The sequence below is a fragment of the Acanthopagrus latus genome, chromosome 22, assembly GCF_904848185.1.
Source record: "Acanthopagrus latus isolate v.2019 chromosome 22, fAcaLat1.1, whole genome shotgun sequence".
NCBI classification, from domain to species: Eukaryota; Metazoa; Chordata; class Actinopteri; order Spariformes; family Sparidae; genus Acanthopagrus; species Acanthopagrus latus.
The window spans coordinates 8,297,199-8,315,378 of record NC_051060.1 but is presented as its reverse complement, the minus strand read 5'-3'; the positions used below and the strand labels follow the sequence as shown (position 1 = coordinate 8,315,378).

At 37.9% G+C, this 18,180-nt stretch overlaps 1 protein-coding gene across 9 annotated transcripts in view; it reads left to right on the top strand.

Annotated features, from left to right (window-relative positions):
* The window catches only part of tbc1d32 (TBC1 domain family, member 32), an 84,774-nt gene that overhangs the window by 7,148 nt on the left and 59,446 nt on the right, over nucleotides 1–18,180 (top strand). For all 9 annotated transcript variants that reach the window (XM_037086415.1, XM_037086413.1, XM_037086412.1 and 6 more), the window contains exons 13-23: nucleotides 104–241; nucleotides 2,068–2,157; nucleotides 3,252–3,394; nucleotides 4,166–4,293; nucleotides 5,259–5,460; nucleotides 7,005–7,084; nucleotides 7,243–7,381; nucleotides 9,744–9,831; nucleotides 10,314–10,432; nucleotides 12,645–12,764; nucleotides 13,018–13,106. In XM_037086415.1, the coding sequence (XP_036942310.1) occupies nucleotides 104–241; nucleotides 2,068–2,157; nucleotides 3,252–3,394; nucleotides 4,166–4,293; nucleotides 5,259–5,460; nucleotides 7,005–7,084; nucleotides 7,243–7,381; nucleotides 9,744–9,831; nucleotides 10,314–10,432; nucleotides 12,645–12,764; nucleotides 13,018–13,106 (1,336 nt within the window). The remainder of the gene's footprint in view (nucleotides 1–103; nucleotides 242–2,067; nucleotides 2,158–3,251; nucleotides 3,395–4,165; nucleotides 4,294–5,258; nucleotides 5,461–7,004; nucleotides 7,085–7,242; nucleotides 7,382–9,743; nucleotides 9,832–10,313; nucleotides 10,433–12,644; nucleotides 12,765–13,017; nucleotides 13,107–18,180) is intronic.

The window sequence follows — 18,180 nt, the reverse complement described above, 5'->3', positions numbered from 1 at the left end:
CTTCATCTAACATTTGTTATTAATCACAACAGTTTTTTTGGTCCTCATAGGTAATGGAAATGTAGTTCAAGTTTTACATTTTTATTTCATGTTGTTGTTTCAGGTTCAGCCCAGAGGAGTGTTTATACAGGAAAAGAGCTTGAATATGCCATCTTCGTCCATTCGCTGTGTGTCCTGGGAAAACTCCTCATCTACGCCAATGGCAGAAAGCTCTTCCCTATCAAAGTGAGGAAGCGCAAAGGTACATTGCTGGACTTTTGTATAAACTGTTTCAAACACCTGTGGAAAAACATGGGGTATAAGATTTTAAGCTGTCTCTTTCTGTCTTTTTGCTGAGCTGAGCTAACCCGCAGCTGACTTTGCATGTATTTATTTATGTAATTTCTGAAGAGACATGAGAATGGTATCAATCTCCACATCTCTACACCAGGAAGCAATTTGAAATAATTCATGAAAAGTTAAACTCTTCCTTTGTTATGTGAACACCTACAAAACATTTTATTGTCCATTGTTAGCAGCTGCAAAGGAGATAAAGGGAAAAATGCATCGTTTGTTGCTTATAGTTTATTACATCATATGTCCCGTAGTGATTATACAACAAAATATCACTGCAATCTTTATAGCAGATGTAGGAATGCGTCTGGTCAGCAGTGGCACCACTCCCTCAAGTCCAGTGATTTAGGTCCCTCCACCCATCTTTATCTCTGACAAAGTTATGTAACACAGTGAATGGCAGACTCACTGTCCACTGTGACTGCTCTAATCACAGTTTTATTAACCGTTAACCTATAATCACTCTTCTTCCAAGTACGTCGGGAGGCAATCAAATCAGTGATGTTAAAGCAGTTTATATTGATCATAGCACCCACTCTTTAGGTGGAAGCCTGTTGATGAGTCTCTCCACACCTTGACGTGGGCACAAGATGGGAAGGGTACCATGAGTCATCATATGTGTCAATTAGCTACTAAATGAGTTTCTATTGTAGTTTCCATTGCAGGCCATTTTTCCTGATTTTGTCACAGTGACAAATGATAATGTTTTGTAATTTTTCTGTCAGTAGTAGAGTTGTTCTCTCATAAACCGAGATAGAGCCAGCTAAAAGTTGTTTTATTTTTTTAACTTTAGTACACCATTTCAATACTGTGCCAATGATTCCAGTCACCTGTAAATGTCTCCAGTTCAGACAGCTCAAACACTTTATTAAGTAATATCACAGCCAGAATGTGAAGTCCATCATCATCTCAGGCTGACGGTGGTTAGTGGACAGTAGTTTTCCTTACATTTCATCCTACAAAATGAAAAAATGTTTCCACCAGAAGGATATTCAGGTAGTGAAAATTAAAAACACAGTAAGTAATTAGTGGGGCTGTATATAGTTGTTGTGTATAGTTGTTTATTATTGATATGCTGATTATTTTCATGGTCCACTGATTTATCGCTAGCCGATAATATTTTCATAACAATGCTCATCAAAATTCTCTGGAACCCAAAGTGACATCTACAAATTGGGTTTTAGACTGTTGATTCAACAAAAGAAGCAAAGAATCTTCTTTTCACTTTCATAATTGAAAAATAAAAGCAGCAAACATTTGATATTTTTGCTTGATAAATGACTGATTAATGATTTCATCAATTATCAAAACATTTGGCCATTAATTGTCTATCGATCAACTAACGGATTAATTGTTTGATCATTGCATGTCTTTCATTATGTGCTTGTTATGTTAACATTGTTATAGGTATATGGGCTTATCACTCACTTGCAACTCACAATTATTTTGATAATCATTTATTTTTCAGATTCATCAATGGCGCAATTTGGGTATAACATAGTGAAAAATGCTCATCACAATTTCATCACAAAATATAACAGATGATAAAATACATCCCCGTTCATAAAATTTGTTTCAAACTGTGAGCCAAGATTATCCTTATCTTCAAGGTTACCAAAATTTCAGACCTGGTCTCCTTCCATTTCTTTCTCAGCCGTACTCACTATTTATACTGTCTCTGTCTAGACACTGACTGATTTATTTATTTACTGGGTGTATGTGTGTGTTTTTCAGATCCAGTCACCGTGACAGACCTGGTTGTCATCCTGATCAGCATCATGTACCAACACCCTGAACCTCTACACAATGACCCCTCACACACCGGTGAGGCCGCACACACTCGAACACTGATTTGAACTACATAAATGAGTTTCGACTTCCTCCCTGGTTTCTGTCCAGATTTTGAGTCTGTACTCAGGGACCGAAGGAACATGGTGACCTATCCTATGAGGCATAACAGCATTGCTCACACCATATCTTTTATCTCTTAACCTTGTACTGAGTCATGCAGTCCTGTGGTTGTCTCCTGGAAGACCTTGCTTTATTGCACCATTCATTCTCACGAATTACACTGCAGCAGCTTCCCTGCCAGTGATCAATAGTGTCCCCTACCATGACTTTGTCAGAAGAGCAGCTTGCTCGGCTGCTGCAGGAAGTTATGTCGAGCAAGTCATAGATTTATATTAATATTTTACCTGCAGTCTGATGAGGATCACATGCACCACTTGTGAGAGTCTATTCTGAGCAGTGTGATGATGCTGCAGAATGCAGAGGTAGATACACAGATAATGTTTGTGTGTGTGAGACTGAGTTTGTTTTGGTTGGAGGATATTTCGATTTAAAGCGTATCAATTCAGTTGTATTATGTACTGAAATAAAGGTAGAAGTATGACAGTGTAAAATATCCTTCAAATCAGTGCTGCATTGAGATTTTAGTCAAGTAAAAATAGCAAAATGTCCTTCAGGTATTACAGGTTAAAGAACTCGTCATGCTTCTTGATCTCTTTGATTCTGTTGATTGTTAATACTCTGACATTGCTTTACTGTCACTGTTGATTAACATGTAATCAACATTGTAATGAACACACCTATGATGACAATGTATAAATCATGATAAATTTAAAAAAGAAATGTCTTTTGTCTCTTGGTTTGAAAAGTGAAGCCGATGCAGAAGTAGTCACAGTAGGTGACATCACTGTGGCTTTTTTAATACTGTCTATGATGTAAATGCATCCATTCTGCAAAACAAGCATCCAGCTGGTTTGGTAGGAGCATCTTGGCAAAATCTGGTTCTCAGGTTATTGTCAAAGGTTTTGACTTGCATGTACTTTATTTGAATATTATATCAAGACAGTCTAAACACAAAGCACAGGTTATTTCAGTTGAAAAAGGTTATAATTTACTGTTCATGCTTTCAGACTCCCTGTCTCCCAGTGGTCTTGCCATGGAGGTGCTTTGGAAGCTGTGTGAGAGGACAGAGTGCGCTGCAGAGTGTCTCTACCAGACCCCTGTAATAGAGACACTGCTGGCTCCAGTTATAGCTCTGCTCACTGAACAGCAGGTCACATATACGCGCGCACACACACACACACACACACACACACACACACACACACACACACACACACACACACACACACACACACACACACACACACACACACACACACATTAGTGTTGAAATTTCTAGTCATCTTACTTCCTTTTTTAGTATTTATTGCCACCAAGATTAAAATTATGAGCAAGACTCTGAATACTGTTTTATATCAGATGGTCCTATATAGTGATATGTGACTGTGACACAAGTAAGTAAAATATGGCAAATTTAGTCATAATAAATGCTTCAGCCTTAAATGCTCACTCTATTGTCTGATTTGATTCATTTCCCAACCAGTAGTTCCAATTTTAACACCCAGCATTAAATGTATAACATTTCCTTTTACCATATTTCTCTGATTTATCCATCCAGTCCTAATCTTAGCTACTAACACAAGGTGACCAACCACAAATCTATCCTAACCTCAACCATTACCACAAACCAGACTTTTATCCTTGATTCCAGCAACATATCTGAATCCTAAAGTGTTTGTTAGAATCATGTTATAAGGACAAAAAGAGAGTGTTTGTTTATTTGTCATAGCTGGAAGGTTATTTTGAAAAACTGTTTGTGGAGGCATCACGTTTGAAAATATAATAGCTTTTTCTCAGTTCCATCCTTGTCAAAGTTAATGATGTTATTTCAGTATTCAACATCTGTCCATCCCTCCCGGGATTCTACCTGTTTCTGAATCAGCTGGGTAATCTTTGTTTGTGTATTCTCTACGGTTTGCAGGCTAAATTAAAATCTCCTGCAGCAACACTGACTCTCGTCGCTGACGTCTTGGCTCGCATCGCAAACACCGACAGAGGATTATCTCTCTTCTTGTACGAGAAGAATCTAGTGGTAGCCCACAGTGAGAGGTGAGGTGTTGTGATTGAATTATGATTAAATAGACAATTTCATTTGGTATCTTTCATGGTAATGAATAAATTACATTTTTCTGACGAAGCAAAAAGACTTTAATATAAAGTTAAGTTTGCATAACAAATCCCCCTGATTCTGCACAGAGAACAGATTAGACCCGAGGATGTTGCTGGTTTGTCAGTCACTGCGATTATATCTTTGATCTAGTCAGATTCCAACAGTATGTATTATTAAAGGCGCTCAGGGTCACTCAGAGTGTTCAGTATTAATGTATTCTATTTTAATTGGCTGAACCTGACCTGTCTGTAACCTGGGTCACTCTGTCCAACCATACACTATAGCCTGTTGTTGTAAATTAGCAAAAATACATTCACTAATGTAGATACGGCTGTTGAGTACAAATTGTTGTTTTGATAAAGTAAGAAAATAGTCTGCCAGTGAATCCTTGCATATATCTCCTCTGAGAAATATGCTGTATTAATGAGCATGTTAAAGTGCTTAACTTAAATCCCTATGTTTTTTTTGTCACTCTAGAAATTTAAACAAATAGTGAAGACAAGGAAAGCCTGGGAATTAGATGATTTGTAAATCAGGAAGCAACACAAATAGGTTGATAAGAGTAATAAACAAATGTAATAGAATGCATTTGAAAACCTATTACGCTTTTTTGTTTTTTCCCTTTCATTCAGTGTTTTAGAGGCTCTTGTGTGTGTAAAAGGTCTTGAAATATGTGACATTTTCCCAGTTTTAAGAAACAGTTTTGAGTTTTGCTACCTGGAGTACACAATACATAATCCTGGCTTCTGAATATTCTGTGTTGGCACAGATTAAAATGATTGATATGATGAGAAATCAAGACACAAAACCTGGATATTCAGGCTACTCATAAACGCAGTCAACACACATTTTCACTGGATCTCATATTGAACACATAACATGTTTATCTCTGTCTCCTCTGCAGAACCTTTGCTGCACATGTCATCGTACAGTTCACTCTCAGGCTGCTGGACAAAGAGCTGTCATCACTAAGTGAATCCGACATGTCCGATACGTTATGTGGAGCCTTCATCTTTGTCTGTAGGCAGATATACAACACCTGTGAGGGTTTACAGGTGCTCCGACCCTACGGCCTGCATAAGGCTGTAGCTGCTGCCTGGAAAAAGGTATCTGCACTTCATTTCTTCATATAACATGGATCAGTTTGTTTTTGTGTCAGATATTCACATACTCTATGGCCTAGGTTTCATATCAGATTTCGAGAGGTTATTGAATAGATTCTGTGTTTATAAAGGGAAGGTTGTATATTAAAAAAAATTATAAACATTCTAGTCAATATTTGGGAATGCTGTATGGAATTGGTCCTTTTTTTACAGGCAGATTCTCTAAAAGAGAGAAATGAGAGCCTTACTTAGAGAATAATAACTAATCCATCCATAAAAACATTGTAATAAATGATGGATTAGATTTGTCTCTGAATTTTTTCCCCCCTATAATATCTAATGCAGTGCTGTCCATGTCTAATGTTTCTCTGGCTAGAATACTATCATGTTTAATTTGCTTGTAATGTGTCTTTATTCCTCCACTGCAGCAAGAAGCCACTGCTTGCAAATGGAGGAAATTAACTAGCCATTCTAATCTGCTTCATTGGATTTTTAGTATAGTTTTCTTGCCATACTGAAGAATCAGAAGACCTTAATTAATGTAATCTGAACTGAAAAAGAAAAGAAAAAAAGAAAAAACTGAAAAGAAAAACAAACAGTTAAGTGTGCAGCCAAAACCAAAAACAAGTAAACTATGATACAGATAAAATCATAGAAAGGGCAAGTAGTGAAACTGCTTTCACAGTCCTATTCACATCTTTATTTAAAACATCCATGTGAAAAATTAACTTCTATGAGACATCTTGCCATCAGTCTTCAACATTTCCCTGATCACTTCCTCCTGACTTTACCCAGTGTTTGTTAAATATTAATAATCATTCTGCATGTACGTGTGATACATGGGGCAGCACCATATCTATTTTCAGAGAAATGATGCAAGTTGACCTTCACTCTTTTTACTGTAAACACACCAACATGGGGGGCATGAATTCACAAGGGTACCAAAAACAGTTACCAGGTAAAGGTTCCATATTGTATAAAGCGAGATGTAGATGATATGTAAATATTGTGAAATTATCAAAACAAACTATGTGGAAATACTGACAGCCTTTCATTCATTCAAAATTCATTATTTCATTATTCAAAACTGCCTTTAAGCGATCAATCAGGACTTCTGTATCATTGTTATGTCACAACTACGCAGTCACCAACCTCAGCCACTCCTTCACATCAATAAGTTTGTTAACAATGCACATGTCTAACATACAGTATAAATGTCTGACACAAACGGTGGGTTCTTTAGGACTATATTTTTAAAATGTATTTGTATTCCATTTACATTTTTTTGAGATGATATTAAATGATCAATTATAGATCTAAAAAATTACAATATCAAGACAAAACATAAAAGTACATAAACATAATTGTAGACAAATGTCAGGGTCATGGCTCATTAAATCTTTAATAAAATAAATACAAGGAGCTGCTTTTAAGTCTCCCACACAGGAGCATGAAGTGAATAATTCTGGTCAAACTCTTCAGATATGTCAGAACACTCATACATTGAGTAATACAAATGATAAAACGTATGAATTCTTTATCTCTAGACCAGCTCTCTGTCAGAAAGAGTTCCGACCCCGGTTCCTGGAGCCGCTGCTGGAAAATCCACCCAGGATCTGCAGAACATGTGAGGCTACATGCACACACATACAAACACTTACTAGTACTTTATCACTGTTTGCCCAGTTTAAATTCTGATGTTGCGTATGTTTAAATCTCATGATCTTACATTGTATGTATTTGGTGCTGCAGCTTACTCTGATTCTCCCTGTGATTTTGGGACAGGCTTATCTGGGAAGAGACATTGTTGGATAGCCTGCTGAACTTTGCTGCAACTCCCAAAGGCCTGCTACTGCTCCAGCAGACGGGAGCCATCAACGAGTGTGTCTCCTACATGTTTTCTCGCTTTACTAAAAAACTACAGGTAGCAACAAGCACAGCACTTTATAATCCAACACAACTGTTGATGTTTTCAATTTGGTCCTTTTCCATCATAAAAAAATAATAGACCTTGTGAAGTATAAGACAACACACACACTATTTACAGACAGTTTTCCAGGTGTGCTGACATTTCCAAGTCCTTCCTTTTACAGCAACACCCTGCTCCACACATACATACTTACACATAGTCACACCTAGAAACTGCCTGATTCAACTGCACTTAGTTACTACAAGGCCCTAGTGAGTCAGTTTAGAGATCAAATGCCTTGCTCAAGGGCACCTCAACTGTCTCAGTAAGGGAACAGCACCACTCACCCCCCTTCACCTACAGTACAACAATTGCTGTCTTTGTGTAAGCTGATGTCAACTCTTACTACTGAGGAACTCCAGAGTCATTTAGTCATAAAAATTCTGGTAGCAGATTTGAAGTTAAAATGTAAGCTAATCAGTTGAGTCAATCTTTGTAGCAATCAATTTTACAAAGCACTGGATTTTAGTGCAGAAATGCTGATAAGAGCTGATGGAACATGGAACTGTTTCATCACCTTTAAGGAAGCCCTGGGAGCGTTAACGTTGGCTCGATTTTTAATCCCTCTTGATATCATCGATGCTGGAATAATATTATGCTGTTCAGGGATTCTTTGCCACGTTGGATTAAATTACAGTCAGCCAACATTGAAGCAGTATTAAATTACAGTCAGCCAACATTGAAGCAGTAAAAAATGTCATTACACGCAGACTGTTTCCAGAAATTATACTGAATTTAATTAAAAATCATACAGTTTTCATCTTTGGAAATAGATCATACAGCATAATTGTTTAACATTCAGAGAGTCACATTATATGTTTATTTTTTTTAAAATTACTATTATTATTTGTATCCTCTTCAAGGAGGTTGTGTTTTCACCTGTTTCTTTTAGTTGGTTGGTTTGTCAGCAGGCCAGAATAGACCTACTGACCTTTAGTGCAGATCCAGATAAAGAGACGGATCCAGGAAATGCTTCATTCCTCATATAATTTTCTTACATATTTTGAGCACTTTTCAACATGTTCTTCATACTTCTTAAGGAATAGGTATGTATCTTGATGAAAAAAATCAGGATACTGGATTAGGCCTGAATGTTGGGCCTTGGTAGAGGTACAGTATGTGCTCTGCTGAGTGCCATTCTAATTATTAATCTGATTAGGAAAACATTATGCAACAGCTGTTTATGTGAATACACGTTGCATACTCTTCTAAGGCTTTTCCAAATTTGAACCCAGTTAAGTAAAAGTAAGCAATTGGTGAGGCTTAGAAAACACATACAAAGAATTCCATTTGAGAAATTCCATCAAAATGAACTTGGAAATGTTCTGATTTCTGGGTGAACTTGCATGATGATTCCAAAGTCTTGTGAATTGTGCAGTTAAATCAGTGATGCTAAGACAAACAAGAAAAAGATCATTAGACCTGCAAAAATCCTGTACATTTAAAGATGTGGAATCAGTGTTACTCCTCCACAAACTGAATGTTTGCTGTGTACAATAACTATATGCATGCATGCAGTATTTCTAAGCTTTTGGGTTCTATAATGTATGATCCTACAGTACATGATTTATCTTGAAGACCTTTATCCATTGTGTTGGCCAGTGTCATCTGTATCCCTAATTCATTCTGGATTCTGTGGTAATTTGTTGCCCCCGCTCCCCTTCAAGGCCACAGTAATATTTCCTGAAGACTGTTCAGTATTCACCAGTAGCCTGGAGCCTGTGACATGCTTCTACCCCCACACTGGGTTTAATTTATTAATCCCTGGACTCTGCATATGCCTTATATACATTGCACTGTCCATGATTCATATTGTAGACACACTCAGTCATACTGCAAACCTTAGCTAATCCCCTGTGGGCTTAATTTACTTCCATTGTTTACACACTCATGTAATTGCTTCACTTGTTTGGCATTTCACTTAATTATGGAATGTAATTATATTTAGTCTATTTTTAGTTGTGACATAGTGTTGTAATTAATGAAGGGCCTGCACACTCAACAATCAATTTGCAATTTGATTTCTCCTCAGTATCTTCAACTACATTATTATGTGGTGCCTTTTCAGGATTCTGGCAGTGTCATAGCAGGAGTGCATACTGAATTCTAAATGCTCAATTTACAATTCTCCTTTTCTTTCAAAATAAAGCTCAGTTTGCTTTGATTCAAGTCCTTCTTTTTCTATGTTAATCCTTTAAATATTGATACTGTTCCTGACCTCGCATTCATCAGAATTATATAAGCAGAACTAAAAACTAAAAACTAAACAGATGGTACTAAAGCACGAATATACTTTTGTGTTTTCTGTGTTCTGAAGGTGAGTCGCTGTGAGAAGTTTGGATACGGGGTGATGGTGACGCAGGTGGCAGCGACTGCTCCAGGGGTGGTGGCTTTGCACAGTTCAGGTACTAAAGCACCTTTCCGCACAAACAAACACTTACCAGCTATGATGCTTAAGGCTTGTGTTCCAAGTTGGTTCTGCAAAGACGCAATAAAGCAGGCGACATGCAGCCCAGAAGCAACACATTTGTCACGTTGTTTGTGACTGGATAAATGGAGGAAAAAAGAGCAAGATGAGGTGTCAAGTTTTTTTTTAAGGATTACGAGAGTGTGAGATATGAGTGTGTGTTGAACAGAACTGAATCAGCTTTAAATGTCTTAAATGCATCTTTTATGCGTTTCATGGTACAACTCTGCTTCTAAAGGTGTTCGCATTCTGTGTAAAATGTAGATTGAACAGAATGCGAACAGTTCCAAACAAACAAAAGAAATAAATTAACCCATGACCAAAATAATCATATATTCTGTCATTGCGTTACTTATGGATGGAATTATAGAGAAAATTCAGAATTTCTCCAAACTGAAACCACTGGATGTTGTGTTGCAGGTTTTGTCCAGGCCCTGGTGGTAGAGCTGTGGTATGTTCTTGAGTGTGGCAGTGAAGATGTCAGGGTGGTCCGGCCCAGGCCAACACCAATGGACCCCATTGACAGAAGCTGCCTCAAGGTACTGTGTGTGACATGGCTGTGACATGTAAGGTTATATTTCCAGTCTTTTATGTAGACTCTCACTGTTTTAAACCCTGAGACTGACTCCTCTTTGCATGAGGCTTCATTTTCAAATTTTTTGGGACAGGATTTGCAGGTCTCGTCCAGGACGGGCCCAGACTTTGAAACTCTAGTGTGTTTCTGTATGTGTGTGTCTGATGCTAGCTTCTGACAGCAGCCAAGCCATCTCTCTCAGTGAAGCTAGCCAAGTGAGGACAGACGGCCAGTGAAGTGTGAACTGTTCCCTGCCACTGGTGACTTTAAAGCCTGCCTTATCAGTGGGTCAGCTGCCAGGTTACGTACATACAGGCAGACCTTCAAGTCCATCCTATCCAGCACAGAGGCAACAGAGTCCCAGAACTGAGTTTGTAGTGGAAACCGATAAAATGTGCAATTTAAAAAAATGTGTGATGTTTTGTGCCTCAACCTGTGTGGCACAGGCCTTTCTGGCAAATTAGCTCTGATTTGTAAAGTGGGGAGAATCTGATGTGTTTTCAGCTGTGACGAGTTCAGATTCGTTCAAACGGAATTAGACAGACAAAAACACGTGTCAAAGTCTGTAATGCACCTTTGACAGATCAGAGAGGCAGGAGCAGATAAAACAATGGAGATAGCTGTTAACCTAAAAAAAAACCTACAGATGTTTATATCCTTTTTCACAACCATTGCAGTTGTTAAAGTGTTTGTTCCTTCCATGTATGTTTCATTGTGCTTACATTGTCTTTCTTCTAATTTATGTACTTCCATTTTCTTCTTGATGAGAGCAGAAAGGCATTTATCCTTCAGGCTGCTGTTGTGTTCACATGTTCAGATGTAATTTCATGGTGTTCACACAGTGCTAACACACCGTCAGCAGCTTTCTATTTCTGTAACATCCTTTTTTTTCAGGTTTGAACATTAATTAAAAATTTCGTCAGGGTCAAAAACACCCCGCTGAATTTCTAAATATTAGGGCTCCAACTAAGATTTATCTCTTAATCGGTCAAAAAATTTAAATAAATGCTCCAAAGTGACATCTCCAAGTTGCTTCCTTTGTCCAACCAACAGTCACAGCATATGCTCACATTTAAGAAAATGGAACCAGCAAATATTTGATATCTTTGCTGGAAAAATTACTGAAATTATTATTTGATTTATTCAAATTAGTCTGCAAAATTTTGTTCTTTCAATTGACTGATCCATTGTTTTTGTCTTATCATTGTAGCTCAATATCATTATCAACTGACTAGTGAGCCATCTAATTTTTTTCTTATATCAACCTATCTGACACCTGAATGTTAAAGAAAAGTGAGAAAAAAATCCTGGAGCCGTCCCTTTATTCAGAGGCCCATCCTCCATCCAAGTTATATGGAAATCCATTCAGTAGTTTGTGTAATCCTGCTGACAAACCAACGAACAAACAAATGGACACACACAAACATAACCTCCTTGGTGGACTTAATGAATAGATGGCACAAATTACAATATAAGTACCATTAAATTAGAGTAAATCTTGATGACAGTTGCCTGAATCATCATCAGTGACTCCCCACTAGATCAGTTTCCACAAATTGTTAAAACTATAAAGGGTGCATGCATTTCAGACAATCGCTGCAACTAGATATCGTTTCAGGGCACCAGCATCGCCGACAAAATCAAATACACAAGTCATCCAGTCAAAAAAGTTGAAAAACATGAGAAGGCTTCAGAACACACTGCTCTCTTAAACTGTGAGATTAGGTTGTGGTGATTAAATATAGATCAAGATTCTGTTACTACTTAGCCTTTTTCCTCATAGAAATAGTTGTTGCTGCTATATTCATGTTCAAAATCTCATGTAGCCTTTAATTTCAGACGATTCCGATCAATTGTGAGTTTGGAGTGTAGATTATTACCACTCTTTATCTGTTTGTTTCTTAACTCTGCCAAGAACGTTATGTTTTCACCTATGTCTATTTGTTGGTTGGTTGGTCGGTTGGTTTATCATTATCATTACACAGAAAGTACTGAATGAATTTCTACAAATATTTAATGGATCTCAATTAAAACTGTATCTATGAGTGAGTACAAAGGGGAAATATTGGGTCTTGGCAGAGGTATGCGCTCTACTGATTGCCATTCTATTTCTTGTTTTTTTTTTTAAATACCTTCTCTATATCTTGAATCATCTGTCTCACTTTCTGTCTCACCAGTCCTTTCTGTCCTTGGTCAACCTGCTCTCCTCTTCCCAATCGGTGTGGGAGCTCCTGGGCCGGCAGCCTTTAGCCAACAAGAGTGAATACACCTTGAGAGAGATGCCAACCTCCATCCCTGTGAGTGTTTTCCACACAGCGTCATCCCAACTTCATGCAATGCCTCTTTCATCCATTTGAGGGCATGTTTGCTCTTTTTATTTAGCCATTAACCACCACCCACACATTTGTTTTACCTTGCAAACCCTCCTCTTTAACACCCAATACACTGAGGCTGATGTACATTTCTCACCATACATATAAATACCCATGCTGCTTTAATTTTTGCTTCACTGCTGCATTCGTTGTCATAGCCTCTCATTTTACTCCTCAGGATTTGATTGACAGGCTGATTGCTGTGAATTCAGACGCGAAGATTAATTCCCTGTTCCACTACGAGCAGTCTCACACATTCGGCCTGAGGTGAGATTGATATTCTTTCCATACTACTTAACATTGGCGAGGACACACACGTTATCGTGTTAGCACCTGGTGACTGCACACGCATATTCGTACACACTCACACCCACACTCACACTCACACGTCAGCCTCTGGCAATAGCAGACTGACATGGTGCTTTATACTTTGATTACCCAGCACTGAAAAGCTGATGAAAGGATTTCTCTGGATAAGAGAGAAATAAGCTGGGCTGTGTGTGTGTGTGTGTGTGTGTGTGTGTGTGTGTGAGTCAGTGAGTGTGTGTGTGTGTATTTCTATATTTATGAAGAACAGACATCATAAGTGTGAAGGGGGTGAAGAAATCCCTCTAAAATGGAAAGCTATCTATAGTTTTGAGTTAAGGTTCAATTTCAGGAGTAGGGTTGCAGTACAAGTTAATACTCCTATAATAATACAGTAAAAATGACTGAAAATGAATGAATTAAAAAAACTATATGAAGAAAGTTGCATATTATAACTTAGATTAGTTTGATTGTTTGAGATCACCTTGATCACCCGGACATGTGTATTAAGGTATACATAACATTTCTCTTATGACATGTCTGACATGTTTTTTTGCAGAAAAATAGGACAACATTAAAATCCTTAAAATAGCACCTACTCCTTCTCCCTCATTAAAAATTCCAGAATCTATGAATATGCAAAGTTTTACACAAGATGTATCCCAATTAGTTCTAATTTCTCCGAGACAGGGTTGAAGGTTGAAAGGGTGTCTAATGGCGTCTGATCATCAAGCAGATAAAGTCTGATCTAAAGCATCAGCAATAAACAGTAAAGTGTCAATTACAAAACAAAAGACAAAAAACTATCCTCAATATGCCAAAGTTAAATTCAGTTAGAAGTCATGTTTTTCAGAGAATTAAAGACATCCATCACACATGTATAAAGATATCCATAAGAATTCTCCAATGCTTGTCTGGCTTGGTTTAAAAAAAAAACTACAAAACTTAATTAACACAGAAGATCCTTAAAATAGCACCTATTTCTCCTTGTTAAAAATGTTAGAAAATGCAAATAATGAATCTTGGACCAGGATTTGCCTCTGAATGGTTTGTGATGTCACAAAGTATGCTCTTAAGCATGCCTCATATTCATGGCATCATATTGTCAATGAGCACAGAGGACATATGCACTTTGAGTAAGGCTGTGCAAATTCGTGAACAAAGAGATCATATTATGATTATTTTGACAGATATCACAATATTCATGAGTGCGAATGATCATTTTTGCATCACAATTTTTATTTCATATGAAATTTGTTCAAGGCTGTATCAGATGAACATTTTTTCTTACATCTGGAGATCAAATATTTGTAGGCCAGGATATCTTTAACGTCGTGATCATCTGATCTTTTGTGGTGATGATTAGCAAGGGAAGCGTCCCAAAACAACCATGGTGGCCCCTCAAGACTTTAGCTTAGCAGTTATATCAAAACTGGAGAGTATATTATTAGAAGAAGAGCAAATAATATCTCTTACCTTCTCACATACATCGTCCTACACAGTGACACTATAAACTATAGGAGCAAGAAGAAAAACACTTTGTTTTTTAAAGGAGGAGGATTTGATGTAAAGCACTCTGTCTAAGACAATGTTTCTCCATACACAGGTACACATGTGTCTTGGTTTGGTGTGCAATGCTCCAGTAGCTGCTATGTATTCCTTTGCCTCAATCACAATAGCTTTGACTTGTTTGGAGCCCAGCTGACTCACTCACTCTGCCTGTGCCTGTCAGTCAGCCCACTTCTATTAACATCCAGAAGCCAAGTGAAAGGAACAAGATGCTCTGTTCTTTTTACCACCCAGACTGATGGATTTAACTGAAAACACACCCTCGCAAAATGTGCTAAATGTAGTGTTTTACTATCAGTTAGCCAAGTCATACCATGTAAATCTTGAGGTATTAGAGGTTGCTTGTTAAGTCAGTTACGTTTGCTGTTACAATTTGATGTTTGAAGGCTCCACACAGCTGGGTTTCAGTTCAGTTACATCCTTTACTGGAATCGGAAATGGCTAAACATCTCAAATACAGTGAAAAGGGGTCTTCTAGGTTTTTGCCATGATGTTGATCCAGTTCAAATTCTCCAACCATCAAGCTTTGCATATTGTTGTATTATTACAGTATTATACACTGTTCACTTTGCTAGTGTGAACTCTAAACATTGCCCCCGAAAAAGGCTTAAACCCTGTCCCTTTTAATGCAGTATCCCCCACAATGCAACAGTACCTATCTACGTTTGATTTTCTGATTATCCTCAGCCTGAAGGGTTGTGGTACCATTGTACATGGATAGAGCTCTATTGATCCCAGAGGGGGAAATTGCATCAGTATTGCAGCAAGGACATTGCAGTGATTAATAAACAATGTGTCCAAAGACATGTAGAATTAAAAAGCACACAAAACAGAGGCGAGCAAAAATGGGCCAAGATAGGAATGGCACTGAAGGTTGTATTATAAAAGCTGTATATTGTTATGTTTAGTAAGTATAAAGTATAGTATCTGCACTATTAAGGTATATAATTATACAAAACATATATATCACCACCAGATAGATATTAAAAACGCTTTGTATGGCTTCAATGATAGGACATCTTCAGCGATGATAGGAAACAGGATATGAGAGAGGGGGGTTGACGCGCAGCAAAGTGCCCCAGTCTGAGACTCGAACCCAGGGGTGCTGCAGCGAGGAAAAAGCCTCTGTACATGGGACACCTGCTCTAGCTGAAGGACTCATTCCTGTGGCACCCTATATTCTCTCTCCTATAAACTCTGTTGTCCTGACAGAAATATCTGGCTCTTTAGCTGCTAACTACTCCATAATGTTCATCATCAACTCTTGCTGTCTGCTAATGGTGGTCCAAAAACGACATTATGAGAGCAGTGAGAGAGAACCAAAACATGAAATTTACAGAGTGGATGACTACACAGTGGGCTGAAACACACTATAAAGAGCAGATTCAGATGAAGGTCCTCTGTAGATTCATCACTATGAGCGACCCCTTTTTCACATTGTCATACATTTTTCATACATTATATGGCCACTTGGAAACTGAAGGCAGCTTGCAGGAGAGACCTCCTGTTGCAGTGGTTGAAAAAGCAATCTCCCTCTGTTGCTGCTCCAGGATGCTGTGGGCAGGAGGTCTAGAGGACGCTTCACCACAGACCAGTGAAACATGCAGCACACACTGCAGAAGCTAAACCATCATAGGAAGTAGAGCCAACTTCAGCGATTCATGCATTGGAACTTGTCCTGACACAGGCATCTATTGGATTATGATTAGCTCATGTTATATTGGATTTAACATATCAGCAGTGTGATTCTGATGTAAAGCTGTATTTAATTATTTTATGGATTAACTGTTGTAATGTGGGTTGGTCCTATTTGCATTTAGTGGAGAAGAGTGCCCCCTGCAGCTTAAAGGTCTGCACACATCTGCAGTAAAATCAGGTAGCTTAATGTATGTAATGGTAACAAACTAACCTCACAAAACTGCCCAACCACAAGAATATCGTGTTTTTACACTAACACAAAACAGTTTTCATCAATATACAAAACTTGTTTTCTATTTTTCACCCAGGACTGAACACAATCCTCCCCTTTTTTCCCCTCATTGCCCAGTTAAGCTACAGACATTTCATCACAGGATTTAATTATAAAGTGCCAGCTTGATTTATTTTTCTGTGACTGTCTACCAAGAAGGGAATAGATTCTCTCTTGAAATTCAAGGCAAACTGTTTTGTTAGTAAGAAAAGTAGAAAAGGCTTTCTCCTCATAGCCGAAAGTTTGAAAACAAAACCATTGACCCGACACAGATCTACCTCAGGGTGCCTTGCATGCACAAGGCCTTAGTCTTGTTTTTTAATAATGTAGCTGCAAAAAAAAATGGATTATTTCAACTAAAAATGCCTTAATATCATGGTTACATGATAGGAAAAGATAATTGAACCCACATTGGATCCGCTCTGGGTCAAACAATCACACATGATATGCATTAGTTTTGTTTTTAATAATGTAGCTGCACTGCTAATGGATATATTAAACCTAAAGAAGCCCGAATGTCATGAGTATTTGATTGAAAACAAGGTCACTGTCTCCACAACTTTCTACCTTTAGGTCAAACAATCACACATGATGTTCATTGGTCTCGGTTTTAATAACGTGGCTGTTATGATAAAGGTCACTTTCAGAATTTTGTTCCCCTCCTTGTGGATAGTATTAACCTACCAATGCATAAGGAGCACCTGCTTGTGTTTCATCACTGTCCAGATCCAAGTCACTCTTCCTTCCATTTGTTTATATGATTCTGCATCTTTTGAATCAAACAGAATCACAGATAGCATCTAAAAGTTTTAAGGTTTGACTCTGAAACCTGCAGATACTCTTAGATGCCCGGTACAATGTAGTCTAGCGTTTTCTACTGAGACATACAGTTGGTTTAAAAAAGGAACTCTAATTAGGCTGACAACCTGGCAACCAAACGCCTGTCTGATTAGGAGAATCTTTGTTCTTTTATGTATATATCACTAATGAATAGAGAACACAAAAATCATCAGAAGGGACAAAAAACCCCCAAGATTTAATGATTTTGATCTGAGCTTAGTATTAATTTAAAAAAATGCTATTATTCTTGACTGATGCATGTATTCATAAGGGTTTCAGACTTGTGTTTGATCATGAATCTCATTGTTCACAAATACTTCACTTTAGTTGGTGTAAATCTTCTAAACCTTGAGAGACAAAAAATTGATTTTATCTAAGATCAAACACACAATCACAAAGGCTGCTAGCTTGTGTGATTACAGGACCACAGTAGACGGGGGAAGTGCGGGGACTCGGCTTCAATAATCTGCACAGGTGTCGATCTATCACGTAGGCCACATAATGAATAAGAGATGACAGCTGCAGGTTGTTTTTCTATCTCATGGAGTTTTTCCTAAATTCTTGAAACCAAACAACGAGAAGTTAATGTATTGTTTGCATGTGTACAGTAGTCTGATTTGATACAAAGAGCAGAAACTGAGTGAAGCTTACGTGTAG